Source organism: Schistocerca nitens, chromosome 2 (genome assembly GCF_023898315.1).
Source record: "Schistocerca nitens isolate TAMUIC-IGC-003100 chromosome 2, iqSchNite1.1, whole genome shotgun sequence".
NCBI classification, from domain to species: Eukaryota; Metazoa; Arthropoda; class Insecta; order Orthoptera; family Acrididae; genus Schistocerca; species Schistocerca nitens.
The window spans coordinates 1,004,822,033-1,004,841,202 of NC_064615.1; the positions used below are offsets into that span (position 1 = coordinate 1,004,822,033).

General features: G+C 36.4%; 1 protein-coding gene across 1 annotated transcript in view; it reads right to left on the minus strand.

Annotated features, from left to right (window-relative positions):
* LOC126237356 (mitochondrial uncoupling protein Bmcp) overlaps positions 1–19,170 on the minus strand; it is a 126,690-nt gene that overhangs the window by 13,612 nt on the left and 93,908 nt on the right. The window contains exon 6 of the mRNA XM_049947422.1: positions 5,696–5,756. Within this exon, the coding sequence (XP_049803379.1) occupies positions 5,696–5,756 (61 nt within the window). The remainder of the gene's footprint in view (positions 1–5,695; positions 5,757–19,170) is intronic.

Sequence of the window (19,170 nt, forward strand, 5' to 3'; positions counted from 1 at the left end):
AGCGCAAGAGCAAAAAACGCCCGTGGTCTTCTATCAAGAAAAATCTCTCTCTGATGTTGTTTTACAAATCTCCTGCAGCATATAAATTTTTGCGAAAATTGGGTATCGTATTACCTGGACTGTCCACAATTAGATGATGGATTGGCGTCACAAAATTTCTACCACGGTTTAATAAAAACCTTTTTAGTTAACTTAGCAAGAAATTTGAGGCACAAACTTATTTAGAAAAGCCATGTGTAGTATCTTTTGATGAGATGTCGATAATGCGTCATCTGGAATATGCAAAAGATCTTGATTTAGCAAAAGGTCTAGAAGATTTGGGTGATAGGTGAAGGAAACCACTTCCTGCAAATTATGCACTTGTTTTTATGATTAGAGGCATCTACAGTAACTGGAAATTGCCTGTTTCATATTTTTTGTCTAATTCAGGAGTAAAACATGTGGATTTATTGGGACTCTTACAGGAACTAATTATTTTATTGCAAAATGCAAACCTAGAGCCAAAATTAGTCGTTTGTGATCAGGGAGCTAGTAATCGAAGTGTTGTGAAGCATTTACATGTTACGCCTGAAAAACCTTATTTTATTGTAAATGGACAGAAATTGTTTTACATTTATGATGTCCCACATTTATTCAAAAGCATACGAAACAATCTGCTTAGTGGCGACTTCATTTTCAACAATGCTGTTGTTTCATTCGAAGATGTCAGGAAAACATATGACATTGATAAGAAGAACAAAAAAAGCAGAATGTTGGTAAAACTCACTGATAGTCATTTGCAACCTGATTCATTCCAGAAAATGAATGTAAAAATGGCAGTCCAGGTCCTCAGCCACTCTGTTGCTGCAGCTATCAGAACTTGTGTAGCGACTAAAGAACTGCAGAGTGATACAGCAGAGAGCACAGCTACTTTTATAGAATTTATGAACAACTTGTTTGATGTTTTGAACAGCAGGACAGCATTTTCCTCTAATCCATATAGGTGTGCATTATCAGAACAATGTCCAGTAGTAATGGAAACGCTACAGAATGCAAAGGATGTCTTAAGTACCATAAATAAAATTGAAGAAAAGACAGGTAAAATAACGACACCACTAAGCATTACGGGTTTAATCCAGACTGTGAATGCTATTGCTCAGTTTTTCCTTGAGGAACAAACTGTCGGCATTAAATTTTTACTGACCAGCAGATTGAATCAAGATGCTCTTGAGAATTTATTTTCTGTGTACCGTCAGAAAGGAGGCTACAACTGTAATCCAACAGTTAGAACACTAAGGTGCTTGTTCCAAACAAGCACTATTAACTCACTAATGAAGCCTTCTGACGCTTCAAATTGTGAGAATGACACTGACAAGATGCTGTTACTGAACAACTGTGTGTTGCAAAAAGAAGGTGATGAATCTCAGCTGTTGGAGAGCTCTGGAAAGGTCGGAATTCCGAACACCCCTGGTTCCTCTACGGATGAAGAAGGGAGTACCATCAAGACCGACGAGTATTTGTCTTCCTCACAGCAAGACCTTTCCTCTGAACAGTGTTCAGTAGCATATTTTGCTGGCTACTTAGCACACATATGCATCGAAAGGTATGGTTGTTTGAAATGTAAGGAGACACTTACTTGTAGCAGTGAGCTTCAAGAGAAGAGGGAATTATTTATTCTCCATAAAAAATACGCAACTGGGAATTTGTGTCATTCTTCAGTGGGACTCAGCGCTCCAACTGTTGAGTTTAGCAACATTATTGAAATGTCTTTACAGGCATATGAGTCCTGTTTTTACAATTGATTTATAAGAGAAATATAAAGTTTAGGATTGTTAATTACATCAAATCAAAACTTAAAAACTTTCACTGGTTGGACGATGAGGAATGTGGAGAACACAGACTTTTCATTTTGAATCATCTTGTGAAATGTAAATTGTATTTCAGTTGCAGAACAATGTTCAAAGACAAGTGTAGTAGAACTGTCTCAAAACTGAAAATTATAAAAAATATGTAGTTTATTCATATTGAATTTAAGTACCAAATAAAGATTCTCCATTAGGCTGCACAAATAAGTTTCGTTGCCTTTCCTTGATCATTCTACCACATTTAACTAGAAAGAAGTAATGTGTTAAATCTGAGCAAAACAGTACTGCTTGTGACAATAGTAGATGTGCTGACCGCAAAGTTAAGATGTTTACCATCACAGATTTATTTTTTTTACTCACAATATTTAAAGTTTCACAATATTTATTTTTTTCGAAGATACTGTTGTTAAGTGTGTACATGAAATTATATTCGTTTACAACAAACTGTAATCAAATGCAAAATGTGGTTATACTTAAGAACGCTTACAGAAATACTTAAAAAGGAAGCAAAATCTGTTTCTTAAACTTATTTACAGTCTCAATGTGAAAAATATATTGTCGTTATAACTCACCTAATCCCTATACATACTCTATGCAAATAAATAATTATGTCGGTAATGTCAGGACGCGAAACCCACTGCTCAGTGCAATATTTGTCAGTAAATTATCGGATTATATTTCAAAGACGTTGAGAAGGTTTTGAAAACTTTCTAGTGTTAACCTGCACGTGGAGATCTTTTTTACCCCCATAATCCGTATCAGAAGAGCTGTATAACAAAGAGGAAATATACGGCGAGTGTAAAACCTATGCGACTGCAATACAGTCTGCATTTAAACAGTAACACACGAGAAATATTTGTGTGTTACTTTTCATTTATTTCATTTCGCATATGATTGTGAGAAGTATCCCTACAGTAGAAATAAACTTGGTTTGTTGAATTACAGGAGCTAATTTACATTCTTCGATTGAAAACTCGGGAAAAACCACAGCCGATCATGGTCTACAGTCAGCTGTGTGACGAATGCATTTCGCGCGCAATGCTCTAGCCGAACACAAATCAGCGTCATTCACGTCACCGAAGATACAGCGTTGCCAATTCCACGACATGGACAGGTCAATTAGCATTGTAGCGTCGCCTGCGACATCTGTTGACCAACGGGAAAACTATTTTTACGGTTGCCTGTTCCGCCGTAAGGACCGTCAATCTGTTTCTTACGTGATTCGGGGTATGACATTAAGCCGTAGCACAGGGCAGGTGCCACAACTTAAAAATGGATGTTTGAAGTTTTGACGCTGGTATTCGATTGCTTATACTATACAGCGGGAGATACGTATGTTGACATCATTGCTGTTGTTGATGATTTTTTTTGTTTTGTTTTTGATGTTGTTGCTGCTGCTTCTGCTGGAAAAAAGGATGGAATTATTGTCTGATTGTAGCTGCACATACTTAACTAAGGGCAAAGACATTGCTCTTGTAGACCAACAGACATTGTTATTTTACTGTTGTTTACATTCTGGAGACAATACTTTAAGCTGTGAGTAAGCAATTTCTAATGTATGTCCTTTCTTCCAGGAATACTAGTCCCACAAGGTATGCAGGAGAACTTCTGTGGAGTTTGGAAGATAGGGGAGAGGTATTAGCAGGAATAAAATGTGAGGGTCAGTCATGAGTCAAGCTTGGACATCAGTAAAATCCTTGCCTGCAAAAGGGAAAGGGTCCAGGTTTAAGTCAAAGTCTGCCAGGAATGAGTCCTAGTCTGACAGGAAGTTTCATTATTGTTGTAGATCAACAGGTAATCATCAGCAATTTTTATATGCTCCTCCTGTGACTTAAGCATGAAAACAGTATAGGCAATATTGTGGTAATAGAGGAAGTATTTGTCATCAGCAAGCAAGATTTCATAAAAGTGAAAGCTGTTGGGTGCTTCCCAGCCCCTACTTATATAGTAGCATATTTAGTAATTCATATTTCAGCTATATGACATTTATTAAACTATGTGCTACTTTGACAAATAACAAATTAATCTGTCTGAATACATAGGTTTACATTACAGAAGGGAAAAACAAAAGTGCTCTTTTATGGCTCCTCGAAAACAATGTCAGTAATGTTTTGAGCAATGTGGGAGGAAAAAGAGGGAGGGAAGACAAAAAGAAGAGAAATGAATAAAAGCATGTGTCAACACAAATTAGACATACTTTGTAGGAGACACCACAAAGTGACCTTTTTTAGTAAATGGGTCTGATGAGATTGATCCTAGTCTAAGGACATAATTCACAGAGGGGGGGGGGGATTGTCACACAACTACACAATAAACAGTGCTTTAGTAATGTAGCAGTACTGTTTCTTTTATACTGACAAAGCATGCAATAATCTGACTGAAAGAGATACCATTACAATAATTTTTAATGATACAGAAATACTAATTATATATTGACTCAGCAATACCAGATGTCCCATGGCCCAAGGCAGTCATGAGGGACACATGTAAAACAATGCTAAGAATCCATGTGGTGCACTGTTCCAACAATGTTATAACACTGTGTGACGTCTAAGCATGCTCTGATAAAAATGTAATTAACAATAATTTAGGATCTCACTTTAATAAAAAATATAAAAATTGTCACTATTGCGAGATGGTGGTTTATGTCTCCTACCGTACAAAACCCACTCATCATCTCCCTATCCTACTCTTTCTCCTAATGAAGTAAAAGTTCCTGTAAATCCTTTCACTTCATATCAACAGAAGTATACTTAGAATAATTACATGACCTTAAAACACAACTAGTATTTTATGGCAAACACTGTGTGAAATGGTTGATCTAGTTTTGTTCTTTGCCGTAATGGAAGCCCCATTCTCTTGATGTCACTAAACTCTTTTCTCAAGGTTTCTGGAATACAAAAAGTAGATAGTAGCATTTAAAAGCACTGTGATACAGTTTTAAGCACTGAATGTACAAAAATGTACCCTTTTATCTACCATCACTTCTTAAACATATTGTTTTGATATTTGTTCCTGAAATATTTGAATTTAATATCAACTGGAAAGGGGAGAATGGACTTAATTTAGCTTCTGAAAGCTTAAGTTATAGTGTCTTGTTCTGTGTGTTGTCATCCTTAGCAAGAACTTTTTTCCTAGAAGATAGGACTGCTTATAAAACAGAATTAATTAATTTATGGTAAACAATTCCTGTCTGTCACCTAATCCTTATTCAATCATAATTAGTCTTTTAAATCAGAATAAAAATGGTCAATGCATTGAATTATGAGGCACAACGATGAGACTAAAATATTAAAAAATTCAAACAAAACTTGATAAAATCCCAGAAATTATGAATAATGAAGTTACAGTTTGTTTCTATTGAAATAAGAATACTTTATACCAGATTTGATTTGAGCGATAAGTTCCTTCAGACAGATGCTTTGCAGTGGCACAAAAATGAAATTATTTTAACATTCAATACGTAGATGTTCAACTCAAAAGCTGCAAATGATCCGCTTTTTGGGAGGTAGCAAGCATATGCACATACACTAAATAACTAACTAAAAACAAGAAACTGAAGCAATATGTGTTTCCAGATCATAAAAAGATACATCAAAGAAACAGAATTTTTAAAAGAAAAGTTGATTTCATCATCAAGTTTAGTTCACAAGTAAATAGTAGCTTCATATCTAATATTATTAAAGTTGCAAAGTTGAAAGTAATAAGTTATTTGTCACTCAGTTACTTCCCAAATGTTTTTACTTAAAAAGTAAAACATATTTTCATGATGTTTCTCTTTTTCCCCCCTTCTTTCCCTGTTGAACCCAAATAACACACAGTTCAGGAAATACAATATGGAAAATACTTACACGTACGACATCAATTGGTGTTGATGCTACTGCACTACCAAGGCTTGCTATGAAACTGGAACTGTAAAATAAAAAACAGGTGTCACTACAGCCCCTCTGAAACAGTTGAAACAAATTATGAGAGTTCAACTTTTTACATGTGTTTTCTGTATTCTCATTTTAGTGGGGTGTGTCCGATAGTGTGTGTTTTTTCTTTTAAATGTGTGATATGTGAGTAGGATGACAATGTACCTTCCGTCAAAAGCATGGGGTGTGTTGGCGAGGGAACACTAGCCTACGCTAGCCGGTCGCTCTCACCCCATCTGCAACAGACACCCGACAACTGTGAAAAGCAAACACAACAGCTGCCGTATTTTCTCACCCATTACATAAAGCTTGAGACCTATATACTGAAATTTAAAATATAACTAAACAAAGCAAGTATCAGACTCAAGAAATGACCATAAATGCTTGCAAAATAAACAATGATTCCTGCTTTTATGTTGAATAAACTTTCCCACACTGTAATGGAAGACCCACATGGCAGTTCAATGAAGGTGACTTTTCCTAGTCATGTTTTAGAAGATAATGCCACATAACAACTGTTAAAACTCCAATATATTGTTAATAAATCATCTAATATCTATTATTAGGGAAACTAAAGATATGGGAGACAGGTAAATCAACTACAAGGATCAAGGCATGAAAACAACTGTTGTGGATACAGTGCAACTGCACTTCCACACACCAACACTGCAGGTCACTAAATGAAACAAGTTTACTGTTACCAATCATTGTTTGTTTATCTCCACGACGCGTTTCAAAGGTTTAAACCTCCATCATCAAGTGGATTTACATTTGTTATTATGACATTTGTGTGTGTTGTGTTACAATTTTTTTTTTTTTTATTTTTTTTTGAGGAACTTGTGGCGCTGTCTCCAGTGGTCACAGGTTCCTTTCGCTCTCATAACACATCACATGCATACTGTCATACTTTGTAAACAAATGTTTGCATTTAAACTGAAATTCACGTCATGCATGTGGGGAACAATGGAGAAAAGACACAGAAAATGTGGGATGAGAATACAATTAGGAGATTGTGGAAAGAGAAAAAAGGTTAAAATGAAGGATAAAAACTTATTAAGAATATTTGTAAGCTACTATATTGTACAGAAATAATTTTCTGCATGATGAGGAGAATGCAACAATACTACAATTCACCTATTGGTACTTGAAATATTTTTAAACCTGTTATGCAAGTTTTCTAAGCCTATAAACTAACAGTATATGTTAGTGCTAGATACCTAGTGTTCGAATGGTGATGGCAAAGTTGGAGGTTACTTTACATATTACAGATTCACCATAAAACACCTTTTGTGTTGGTCCGATGCTCCACTGAGTACTGTGATCTCTGCTACACCAGACTGGCAATTTTCAACAGCATCCCCTACATCTGGGAAATCATATAGGGGAAGTAAATGAAGTGATCTCTTCAAATTTTGATCTAGCAGCTGCACTGCAATAGGATAATGTCCGTTAAATCTTTCATGAGTTACCCTAATAAGACACAGCTTCTTCCCTGATCTGCCCTTTCCCCTGAAATCACTGTTAGTCATTTGACAACAAATGTTGAACAAATTCTTCTCTAGTTTTTTCCATGCAATAAAATCTTTAGCTATGTGCATCCTTGTTGTCTATCTTTTCTTATCTAATGGAGTCCAGCGAAGAACTTCATTGGTCCACCTACTATCCATTCATTTGACTATATGTCCCACTGATCTCTATTTCATTACAGGCACAAATATATATTCAATTCTTGTCTGTTCAATCGTCCACTGTTTTTTCATGACTCAATGAACAGAGTGTTTCTGAATGATCTTATTGCCACAAGAATTAAAATTCATTGAGAAGAAATAAAAACTTTGAGTTTCGCCAATGACATTGTAATTCTGTCAGAGACAGGAAAGGACCTGGAAGAGCAGCTGAATGGAATGGACAGTATCTTGAAAGGAGGATATAAGATGAACAACAATAAAAGCAAAATGAGGATAATAGAATGTAGTTGAATTAAATCGGGTGGTACTGAGGGAATTAGATTAGGAAATGAGACCCTTAAAATAGTAAATGAGTTTTGCTATTTGGGGAGCAAAATAACTGATGATGCTCAAAGTAGAGAGGATATAAAATGTAGACTGGAAATGGCAAGGAAAGTGTTTCTGAAGAAGAGAAATTTGTTAACATCTAGTATATATTTAAATGTCAGGAAGTCGTTTCTGAAAGTATTTGTATGGAGTGTAGCCATGTATGGAAGTGAAACGTGGATGATCAATAGTTTAGACAAGAAGAGAATAGAAGCTTTCAAAATGTGGTGCTACAGAAGAATGCTGAAGATTAGATGGATAGATCACGTAACTAATGAGGAGGTACTGCATAGAATTGGGGAGATTAGAAATTTGTGGCACAACTTGACTAGAAGAAGGGATCGGTTGGTAGGACATACACACGGTAGAGTAGCATGGAGAGCTGCAACAAACCAGTCTCTGGACTGAAGACCACAACAACATTTACAAATGTCTGCTTGTGTCTGTGTATGTGCGGATGGATATGTGTGTGTGTGTGTGCGAGTGTATACCTGCCCTTTTTTCCCCCTAAGGTAAGTCTTTCCGCTCCCGGGATTGGAATGACTCCTTACCCTCTCCCTTAAAACCCACATCCTTTCGTCTTTCCCTCTCCTTTAAATATGTCTGCTTGTGTCTGTATATGTGTGGATGGATATGTGTGTGTGTGCGAGTGTATACCTGTCCTTTTTTCCCCCTAAGATAAGTCTTTCCGCTCCCGGGATTGGAATGACTCCTTACCCTCTCCCTTAAAACCCACATCCTTTCGTCTTTCCCTCTCCTTCCCTCTTTCCTGATGAAGCAACCGTTGGTTGCGAAAGCTTGAATTTTGTGTGTATGTTTGTGTTTGTTTGTTTGTCTATCGACTTGCCAGCACTTTCGTTTGGTAAGTCACATCATCTTTGTTTTTAGATATATTTTTCCCATGTGGAATGTTTTTCCCTATAAAATAAGAAAGCTTAGTCATGACAAACCTGCCATCCTCCAACCATTAAGGGCAATTTGTGTGGTCGCATGTTTTACACCAAGATTGGTCTGTCCAGTTACTGAAAACACATCCATAAGCTGAGTTGAAATGTTTACTATGCAGGAAGAAGTTATGCATATTCAGAATTGAGTTGCTGCCTATGGCAGTGGCACACTGACTGTAATCATACTTACTTTGCCAGTTGCATTACCAATTTTACTCATTTGTGTATTTCTTCTATTGTCATTCAGTCATTTCCTTGAAGTGTCATAAATAAAAATTTTATGATTCTATGACTTCACTGTCAATTTGTACTATTTACTTTCAAACTGATGGCAATGTCTTACCGAAAATGATTTTAAAACCTATTTTTAAACTTGTCCTATTAAAATTTTCCATTCATTTTTTAAATCTATCTGTGCTAGATGCAAACAATATAGTGTCATCCAATAAACAGACACGGTTCATACATATTCTACTAACATGTATTTTTTGTTTTGCCAGTTTAAGGATCTGAAGACTTCTTATAGGACTCCTGAAACATGGAATCTCCTTGCCCGATTTCTCAGTTGACTTAGTATTTCCTACTAGCTTGCTATAGACTTCATTTGCCCATGACTCGATTATGACATTCATTCAGTAATAACTACAGTGGTGCTAGGACTCCAGTCAAAATTATGTGTATTGTTGTATCTTAGTACATATTCGAAGCCTGTGTGATCTGATATCATGAAGTGCAAAGCTTCTCACTACATCATAAGGTAGCTTCATAAAATACTGGGTTGAACATTCAATGTTAATTTCTTACTGTTTATCCCATAATTGTTTCTATCAGTTTTCGTTGCAGGTGGACTAAAATTCATTAATACTAGCTTGTAACATTTTGGTTGTATCTAATGTAAAGTTTGTGTTACGTATTTGTAATATTGTGCTTCTGTCTCGCCTTTCAGTTCAGAGCATCATCTTCCTTGTTCACATATTTACCATTATGTAATATCGCATTTCTGAAGAAGGCTTTGCCTTTGGCCATATCCTTTTCATAAGTGTTGGTATTCCATTTCATAATATCATTAATAGGCAAAATACCATCAAACTTTATGAAAAATGTAGTAATACCAATTCCAAAGAAAGTAGGCGCTGACAGGTGTGAATATTACTGAATCATTAGTATGAATTATTTAAAGAAAAATGGAAAAATGGCAGAAGCTGACCTTGGAGAAGATCTGTTGAGTTCCAGAGACACGTAGGAACATGCGAGGCAATATTGACTCTACAACTTGTTCCACAAAGTATAGGGTGTCCAGTGAAGGAGTCCCTGATTTTAAAATTACATATCTCGAAAACTATAAGCAGCAGATGAGTACAACAAAAGGTATGTTTATTGTGAAAGCTGTAAGAATTTTATACAGAAAGTACTCAGAAGTTTTGAACTAATTGAAAAAACTACTAACAGATGATACTGTACACTGTGCAGCTCATATGAGTATCAGGGTGCACAATTAAACTTGTGCTCCACAAGCAGTATTTCCAACAACATCGCAATCTTTTCGAAATTTCTACCACTCACAGAACAAAGGTGGCCCAAACAAACAATGCAATTTGTCATTACATACGGTAGTGTCTCAACTGAAAAGGTTTAAAATACCACACTGATAACTGATTCAAGTTCGTGAAGTGTGGTGGGATGGTTCTAGTATACACATCTTTCAATGTGCCCCACAAAAAGTGGTTACAAGAAGTCAGGTTGGATGAATATGGAAGCTAATCCATTTCTTCAACAATAATTTGGCAATAATCCAATATAATGACTCTCTTCCTGAAGTATTCTTCAAGAAAGTGAAACACTTATTCAGTACGATGTGGTTTGGTCCAATCTTGCATGAACCACTCAGTGCTGGTCGAGCCTCCAATGCTACCTGTGTGGCAACAAACTGTTCCAAAATTGAAGCTTAACATTCACTAGTGATCATTTCTCACACGAAAAAAGGGCCAATAATGCCTCTGTAGCCCAAACAGTAACTGGGATTATACAGTGGTTTCACTTCAAACAAATTTTTGGCACCCCACAATCACCAGTTTTGTTTATTCACGAATCTATTCAAGGAGGAGGAGGGATTGTAGATGGGGGCCAAGGAGACTACCACAAGGAAATTTAAATTCTAGCAGTTTCAATAGTTACACAGAGATGCAGAGACTTGCACAAGATAAGACTAGAGTACGGAAGTGACAATCAAACTAGTCTTTGGACTGATAATTGCAACCACAATATAAATATTACTTATGGAACACTGGTTGTACTAATTTGCTCTGCTTTTGGTTTCTAGATTACTATACACAAACTCATGGATCATCTGATACTTCTCACTTTAACAATTATGAAATAATGTAAGGCATGGGTGTCCCAGGAAGAATGGTCAATATTTAGGGATAACGCAAAAACGTCTAGTAAACATAGGTTCTAAAACGCAAATCTTAAGAGCTATATGCACTGCTTTATCTTTGATACTGTGAAACAAATCTCTTTTACTGCAGTCTCTTTGATTTCTACATTTGGAAGCAGGTAGTATGAACCAAAATAAGAAAAACATGCCTTGTACACATGGGCTCTAAAATGAAAACCTTAAGAGCTATTAGCACTTGTTCAGTAGAAGAGGTAAATTTTGGATCACATAAACCAAATTTATCATATGACAGATATACTCATTGAAAATTATGTCATGACAGAAAGGATAGTATCATGAAAAACATCATGTAAGTTTCGATCTTTTTTAGTAATGTTTTTCTTTTCTGGTACTTGGATTATAAAGGTACAAGAAAAATATAAGTCACAAACGTAAGATTACTACCTAGAGAAAAGAAGACTTAGGTTTCTATTGTTATCTTTCCATGGTTTACACCACTTCTCTTCAATGAAAATATTGCTATTTGCATTTTAATCATGTGCAATACCAGGTGAACATAGTCACTTTATTCATTATATGCTGTTAGCCAAAACATACTTTTCATTATTTTTACAGATGAGTGAAACTATCAGAGAAAGAGATAGATAGATAGATAGATAGAGAGAGAGAGAGAGAGAGAGAGAGAGAGAGAGAGAGAGAAAGGACATCTACTAGTCAGGCCACTGCAGACGAAAAAACCAAGAAACATAAAGGACTTAACATCTTTGGAAACTTATGTTTCCCTTGCTTTGAAAACCCAAATGAATGGGTATAGTGATAAAAGGTGTCTCCAAAAAATTACAATTTCATCACATCCTTCCATCTTCCCTTTCTCTTTGCCTAAGCTCCTGAACAGTCTTTCTTGTTCCTCGATTCCACCCTCCTTTTCTCTCTCAAATTAAAGAATCCCCAATACTAAGAACTTGCAAGTTCTTTGCATTCTGTGTGAGTGCACCCATTACCTGGTGCCGCATAGTAACAAAATATCTTCTTTTCATAGTATATCTTTTCTGCATTATTTTTTTTCCTCTCATTCAAACTAAACTCTAATACTAAAGTTCGACAAGTATATGTCTCATTGCAATTTAAATACGATTTTGTTTCTCTTAAAATACAATATTAAGTCTAAATTACTCAACATAAAAATATGGGAATGATAAACTAGCCCACCATTCGGTAATGTACCTGCCACTTAAACTGGTTAATAGCATTCACTTCTAAGATAGCATACTTACTGAATCTATCTCTCTGCAAGCCAGTAGACTTTCTGCTTTCGTGTGTACATAATTATACAATAGTAACATACATGAAACATGCCCAAATTCTTAGTTGATGCAATGATGAAATGCGACAGCTGCATGCTTTATCATGCACCCACTTCACAAGCATTACACCAGCACTGCATGTACCTGGTTGTTGTTTAATGTACTTCATGAAGACATTTGCAGCTTCAGCACCAGCAATGTGAGAAATCTTCATGCTTTCTCCTCCTAGTCCTCTTCTTCATCACTTACATCAATGCTTTCCTGCACACTTCTGATTATTTTTTCACCTGTTCAAGTTGAGTTGTCTTACAGCTTTACCCATTCAGCCACTTAGCAACATCTTCATCATCAATTTTTCCTCCTCCTTGTGGAACATGCAAAATATTAGCAGATGATGATCATGAATTGACTGGCTCATCACTGTCACTCAGTACTGGATCCAACTCTGCATCAACAGGCAGCCACACTTTTCTCCAGCTCTTCGCCATGATAGTGCTCTGCCCTCTGTCCCATGCTTCAGCTGCTTGGAAAAACAACATCAAGAAAGTTGATTCCTTTCCACACCTCCAGCTTAGCATCGTTACAGTCATCTTCATATTGATTCAGCAAGGAGACAAGTACCGCAGTTCGATAACGACGTTTGCCTGATTACAAAATTCCCTGATCCACTGGTTGAATCTGGGCTGTCACATAGGGTGGAAAAAAGAGAGCTTGGTATACCACAGGACTTTAGAGTCACATTGGAACGATGACCAGAGCACTGTCAGTAATAAGGATAGTTTTCAGTGGAAGCATTTTTTTCTTCTGAGCACAATATTACACTGGTGGTGTATTTATGTCACTGTGTTGAAGACAATGTGGATGTTGAAATTTCCCAATCACCATGAGCAATAGTTTATGACTCCAATTTGTGTTACAACACATCATTACTGTCACACACTATTTCTGTTACTTGTACTGAAGAGTTTCTTTCTCTTTCTTGGCAGCTTATGTTTTTGAAGGAGCATCTTGTAAAAGAGTCCTGTTTCATCAGCACTGAACAAGGCACAAGCAGCTAAATCTTCTTCCTCTATTATCTTTTGTATCCTGTTTACAAACTCATCTGCATCTTTTTTGTTGACTGAGTGGCTTTCCCCAGTGACTGTCAATTGCTGAATGCCACGTCATTTTCTCCAATCTGATAACCAACTCTCACTTGCTACAAACAAGTTAGTATTGCCGAGCTGTTTGTTAAATGCAGCTGTGTTTTTTATTATCAGGCCACTGACTACAATTCCTTTACTGTGTTGTTTTATGAACCATCTACTAACAGTTATGACCAGTTATTCATTCTCGTTCTTTTGCTTAACCTTCAGTTTCCTCAAGTCACTGTACTTTTGGGTCGCACATTCTGCAATAACAACTTTCTTTTTGATGTCATAAACAGTTGCTCATCCAACATTGTACTCAGCCGCAATGGCTTTCTGCAAAAAACTTGGATTCAACTTCTCTAAAATTTTGAGTTTCGGCTCGAAGTCTAGCGTAAAGTGTTTTCTTCTAGAAGATGACATACTGAACTGTAAAGAATGCCCGACTTTCAAATACGCATAACATTGTAATTCACTAACATTGCTGCACATAGTAATTCAATGTTGTGGGCCATTTTGGATGTTGGCCAGATTACTGAGAGGTCAGACTACTGAGGCCTGGATTAGTGAGAGTTTAGTGTACTTTTTTAGAAAATGAGAAAAAGATTTGTGAAGAACTCTTGCAATGAAATTTTCTTGTGATCCTTAAGAAAGATTTCATTATACAGTTTCATAATTAAAGGAAATGAATAGAACAACATTTTTAGTATTAAGTATTTTTGTTTCAGGAAAATAATGATCTGATCACTTTTAAGGTAATTTTCATGAAACACCAATAACTGCACCCCAACCTGCAGGCTACAATGGTCCCTATTTCGTGAACCTGCCAAAGATCACTGGTAACGCTGTACAGACCTGATTAATATACAGGGTGTATACCCGGGACAACGAAAACTGGATTTCCCGGTTAAAAATATACTTTCTCCCGGGTGAAAGCATACTTTTTCTCTGTTAACTGACAGTATATTTTCTCTCAGAATTGTATAACTTATCAGTGCTCTGAATGGTTATGGTTTTATACACGGGCGTAGAATTTCCCGGCACTTAAGAAAACGAAACACAGGGAAAAAAAAACATGTTTTGGAAAGATCTTAGATGAGCAGCGACATGTACGATGCATATTTTTGTATTACGAAAGTATAAATTCGAATTCCACCAAACACCACATGTTACTTTCCGAAGCACTGAAATTGAGTATGCAATGTGCTTTTGTAAGCCAGGCATAGCTCATGTCACGTGATCTCGCCAGCCGATGACAGCGGGTATTCAGAGCTGAGGACATGTGATGTAGTCAGCCAATAGCAACATCACTGTTAGGTAGCACGAACACACAAACACGGAAAGTTAATAGTTTAAATTAATATACATAGTGTTGCTACATGAAAAGCAAAGCTTTCACATATAATATTGATCTGTAAGATTAATACGCTGCAAGAGAAGCTAAGTTTTCACATATAATGTTGGTCTTTTATGCGCGTATTACAATGTGAGATATATCACACAAATATGCCAGTAAAATTTTTAATAACGGCATAAATGTCTGATCTTCTGGGCTTGAAATTCATCTAATTGGCTCGTCATCAAAGAGTTGATTTTTAAATGAGAGTCAAACGCTCTATGATTTAAGAAATTCATCGTACATTCTCGCACATATTTCAACTTGCTTAAAAGGAAATTTACTTTGATAGCGATGCTTTTCAAACCACCATTTGGAATATTTTCCTGCGACCTATTCGAATTATTTGAACGGAAGTGTATAATTCCACACACTGTTCGCTGCATTTCAAGTGCACGTTTTCAAATTCTAGCACTTATAGCATTGTCATAATAAAGAACCAAACATGAGATAACATAATACTGGTACTCCAAGAAAATTTACATCCCGAAAACTACATTGAAAAGCTTAATATCAGATTGTGGCCTACTTCCCTGGGAATCTGGACATACGAATGTGCACTTTAAATATGTCCTTTAAATGTGCACATTTTAGTATGGATCATGAAATTCCGATGCTCTTGAAGTATCCTCTGATGTCTTGTTTCTTTTATGACATAATGTAAGATCTTTTAATGTTTTACACGTACGGACATATGGGCTCCCTACATCGTAGCTGTGAAAGCGCCGTGGTGCCTGTCATCTGGCACTCTCTGGCAACGGCACAAACAAACCTAGTGCATTGCTACTGACATGTTCTCCATAGTTTTTGTACAGTTGGGACTTTAGAACACAACAATGTCTCACACCTTTTGATAAACTGAAGAGAATCAGATGTGCCAGCACTTGTCTTCACAGTCGCAAGATGATTACTGTACATACTTCTGATCAGTGCCTTTCAAGTGTGGTGCAAGCATCTTGCCACAACTTTTCACAGACAAAACAGTCAAATGCTTTCCTATAATCAAGGAAGAAGATGAAGACATGAACAATCAATAACTTTCCATTATTGTATCTGTTATTAATCCAACAAGAAAGGTTTCAAGAATAATTAAAAGTATTATTGACAACTCTCATGATTTCTTCACAATTTGTCATATGTTGGGAATCTGTTCACAAGCTGCATTTCCTTCAACAAAATCTGCTTGTTCTGTGCATATGTGAAGCTGAATGTATGGCTTCAAATGCTGGTTCAAGACGTACAGCAAAATTTTACTTGTGTGGGACATGAGTGCAATAGTTTGATAGTTGGAGCAGTTTCTGATTGATCCTTTCTTGTAGGGGACGAAGAGAGATTTCAACCAATCTTCTGGGCCCTCTCCAGTTTCCCATATTCTTGCAAACATTGAATGCAGCACATCAAAAACTTCCTGTCCCATTTATTTGATCATCTCACCAGATGTAATGCCTAGACCAGGGGATTTATAGTCCAGATGTTGAACTGTGTTCTCTATTTAATTGTGTAAGACTAAATTCCAATGCAAGTTGCTCAACTGCTGAAGTTTTCATACTGTTGTTAATCCAAGAATACAACTTTTCACACAACTGTTCCCACTTCACAACAGTGTCTCCCTTGTCTCTGATAGGGTGGTCTATTTCATGATCTACCATCAGTGTATGAGGATTGAATTCATTGGGGATGCTGTTGAGTTTCTATAAGAGAACAAGTACTTGACTGTGATTACGACATTCCATCTCATCACAGATACTGTTAATTAAGTGTGATTTGTCCTTGCTGCAATTCCACTGTATTTCTTTGTTACGATTCTTATATCTGTCCTGATCCTGGGTGGCATTGGATACCAGTTTTCTTCAGCTTGCTTCTCTCTTCTATTAGGTTGAAGTATGGATTATGATATCCAAGGATGTTTTGCACATTGTGGCTGTTCTGATGTTGGAAATGATGAGCTAGGAAGTGATGAACAGACTACTTCCTTCATTTGGTCTCATGCTCAAAATGCTGGTGCATCCTTATCGAGACTGATGTTGAGTTTTGGTCTTAAGAGCTCACCAAATTCCCTAAAAGCTTTCTCGTTTGTGAGTCTCCCACTCTTGTTGGTGGACTGGTGCTTAATCCACATTTTCATGGATGGAAGATTGTGATCACTTCCACAATCAGCTCCAGGGAAAGTCTTGCAATCCAAGACTGAAGTCTTCTAATGTCTTCGCATTACGAGGAAGTCAGCCTCGTTTATAAATCTACATTCAAGTTATTACTCACACAGTAAGTACTTGCCTCAGTCATTTCTCTCACCTAGACCATAAGGTCCAAACACAGATTGTAGGTGTTCATCTTGGGTAGTATAGCCTATTTCAGCACTGAAATCTCCTTGAATTATTGCCTGTTCTTTGTTAGGGATCTAAGGACATCAGTATACACTCCACATACTCTGTTATAATTTTATTGATTGGGAAATATGATATTATGAAAACTTTGTGAAATGCATAGTTCTATTATTGGTATATGTCAAGGACATATTATAGTTAATAACATAAACAACCCCAGACAGAAGGCTGCATATGGAATATCTTTGAAAGAAAGCAATTTGCAGTGAATAAACAAGTCACAGGTTGTTGAGATAAGCTTGCCCAGTCAGTGGGTCAGGCAATTTGTCAATATCTGTAATTGCTTTTGCATAATGAGACACACTGTTATTTGTGACTGGCTATATACATTTGAGTGTACATACTCAATAAATATTTTGCCCGAAAGCTGCCTCAATGCATTACAGCCATAAGACTAGATAATGATCACCCAAACTGCAATTACATTCTGTAATGCAGTAGCTGCTTGTTACTGCATATGACATTTTTCCATCAGCTGGTTCCACAAACACATCAAAGTATAGTAGTATGCTCTGCACAAGCTGAAATGTCATGATACGACAAACCTACTTCCTGTCAGCTATTCATTCAGCCATATTCAAACTAACTCACATGCCTTTGACACCATGCATTAATCTATCTGACCACACAAAGAAGTGTGATGTGGTGCCTACCTATACACTTTTCAAGTTTGTATTCATTTGGACCATTCTTTCTCGGTTTATAATTTTCACAAATGTTAACATGAATCCAATTTCTTCTCACATTTCACAAATACCCTAAGTTGCACCCAGGTGAAAGGATAGAAACCTACTTAATAAGGATTGTGTACAAAATATGTGACACTAGGGCATGGGTCAGCTATACGGCAAACACAAGGGCACAAATGATGATATTTAAACTGCACCATTATCTGCACCTAAAATTGGCAATTATGTACCATGCACTTCCTCTCTCACTTATAAAACTATGAATAATTTCCTAATTTATTTTGCTGTGTATCGTACAATCTGCATCTAAGGAGTTGATTTTTGTTTGTTTTTAAAATCTTCCTAAAATGAATTTATGATGCAATAAACTCACATTTTTTCTTCTTTGCTCTTCATTTGCACATAATTTTATTTCACAAAATAGTTGGCATACAGTAGTTACAAATAATGATGAAATATATTTTTTCTGTGAAAAAACAGTTATTTGGCTTTAGAACTGAATTAGGACACTATTAAATCAAAAAAGTAGATCTTGAATACACAACCTTGACTTTTGGTGTAACAGTTAACTGGTGGAGAAAAATATTTATACCTCTGGCAAATTCTGACACCTATTCAGGGTACAGGTTTGGACGTATCATAAAAATTTTTCAGTCTGCTACAAAAATTTCTTTGTACATTTCACAGGTTCTAAAATTTTTTTCCAATGCTTTACAATGTTCATATTTATGACACAGAAGTCGTTTCATTATTCATCTACACTTCAACTTATAAAAAAATAGGTGCAAAGATACATAATGACTTGCCTCTTTGCCAGTCATGTTCAACCGGCATCTTGTCCTCCACATCAGTATCTTCACCACAGTATCTATGTTGCAACTCACATCTTTGAAAACTGTTTACATTCAATACTGCCATGTCTCCAGTTTCTTCATCCCATTGTTATTTTCAGGGCAATAACAACTAGCTCCACCTGTCACAAGGGCCTTTTTTGGGATTTATAGAGAAGAATAGTAATATCATATCTGACTTGGAAGTTACTCCAACATGTTTCTGATGTAAGATCGAATACAACTTAAACCAAGTTCAATACATAACAGCAGCACCTAC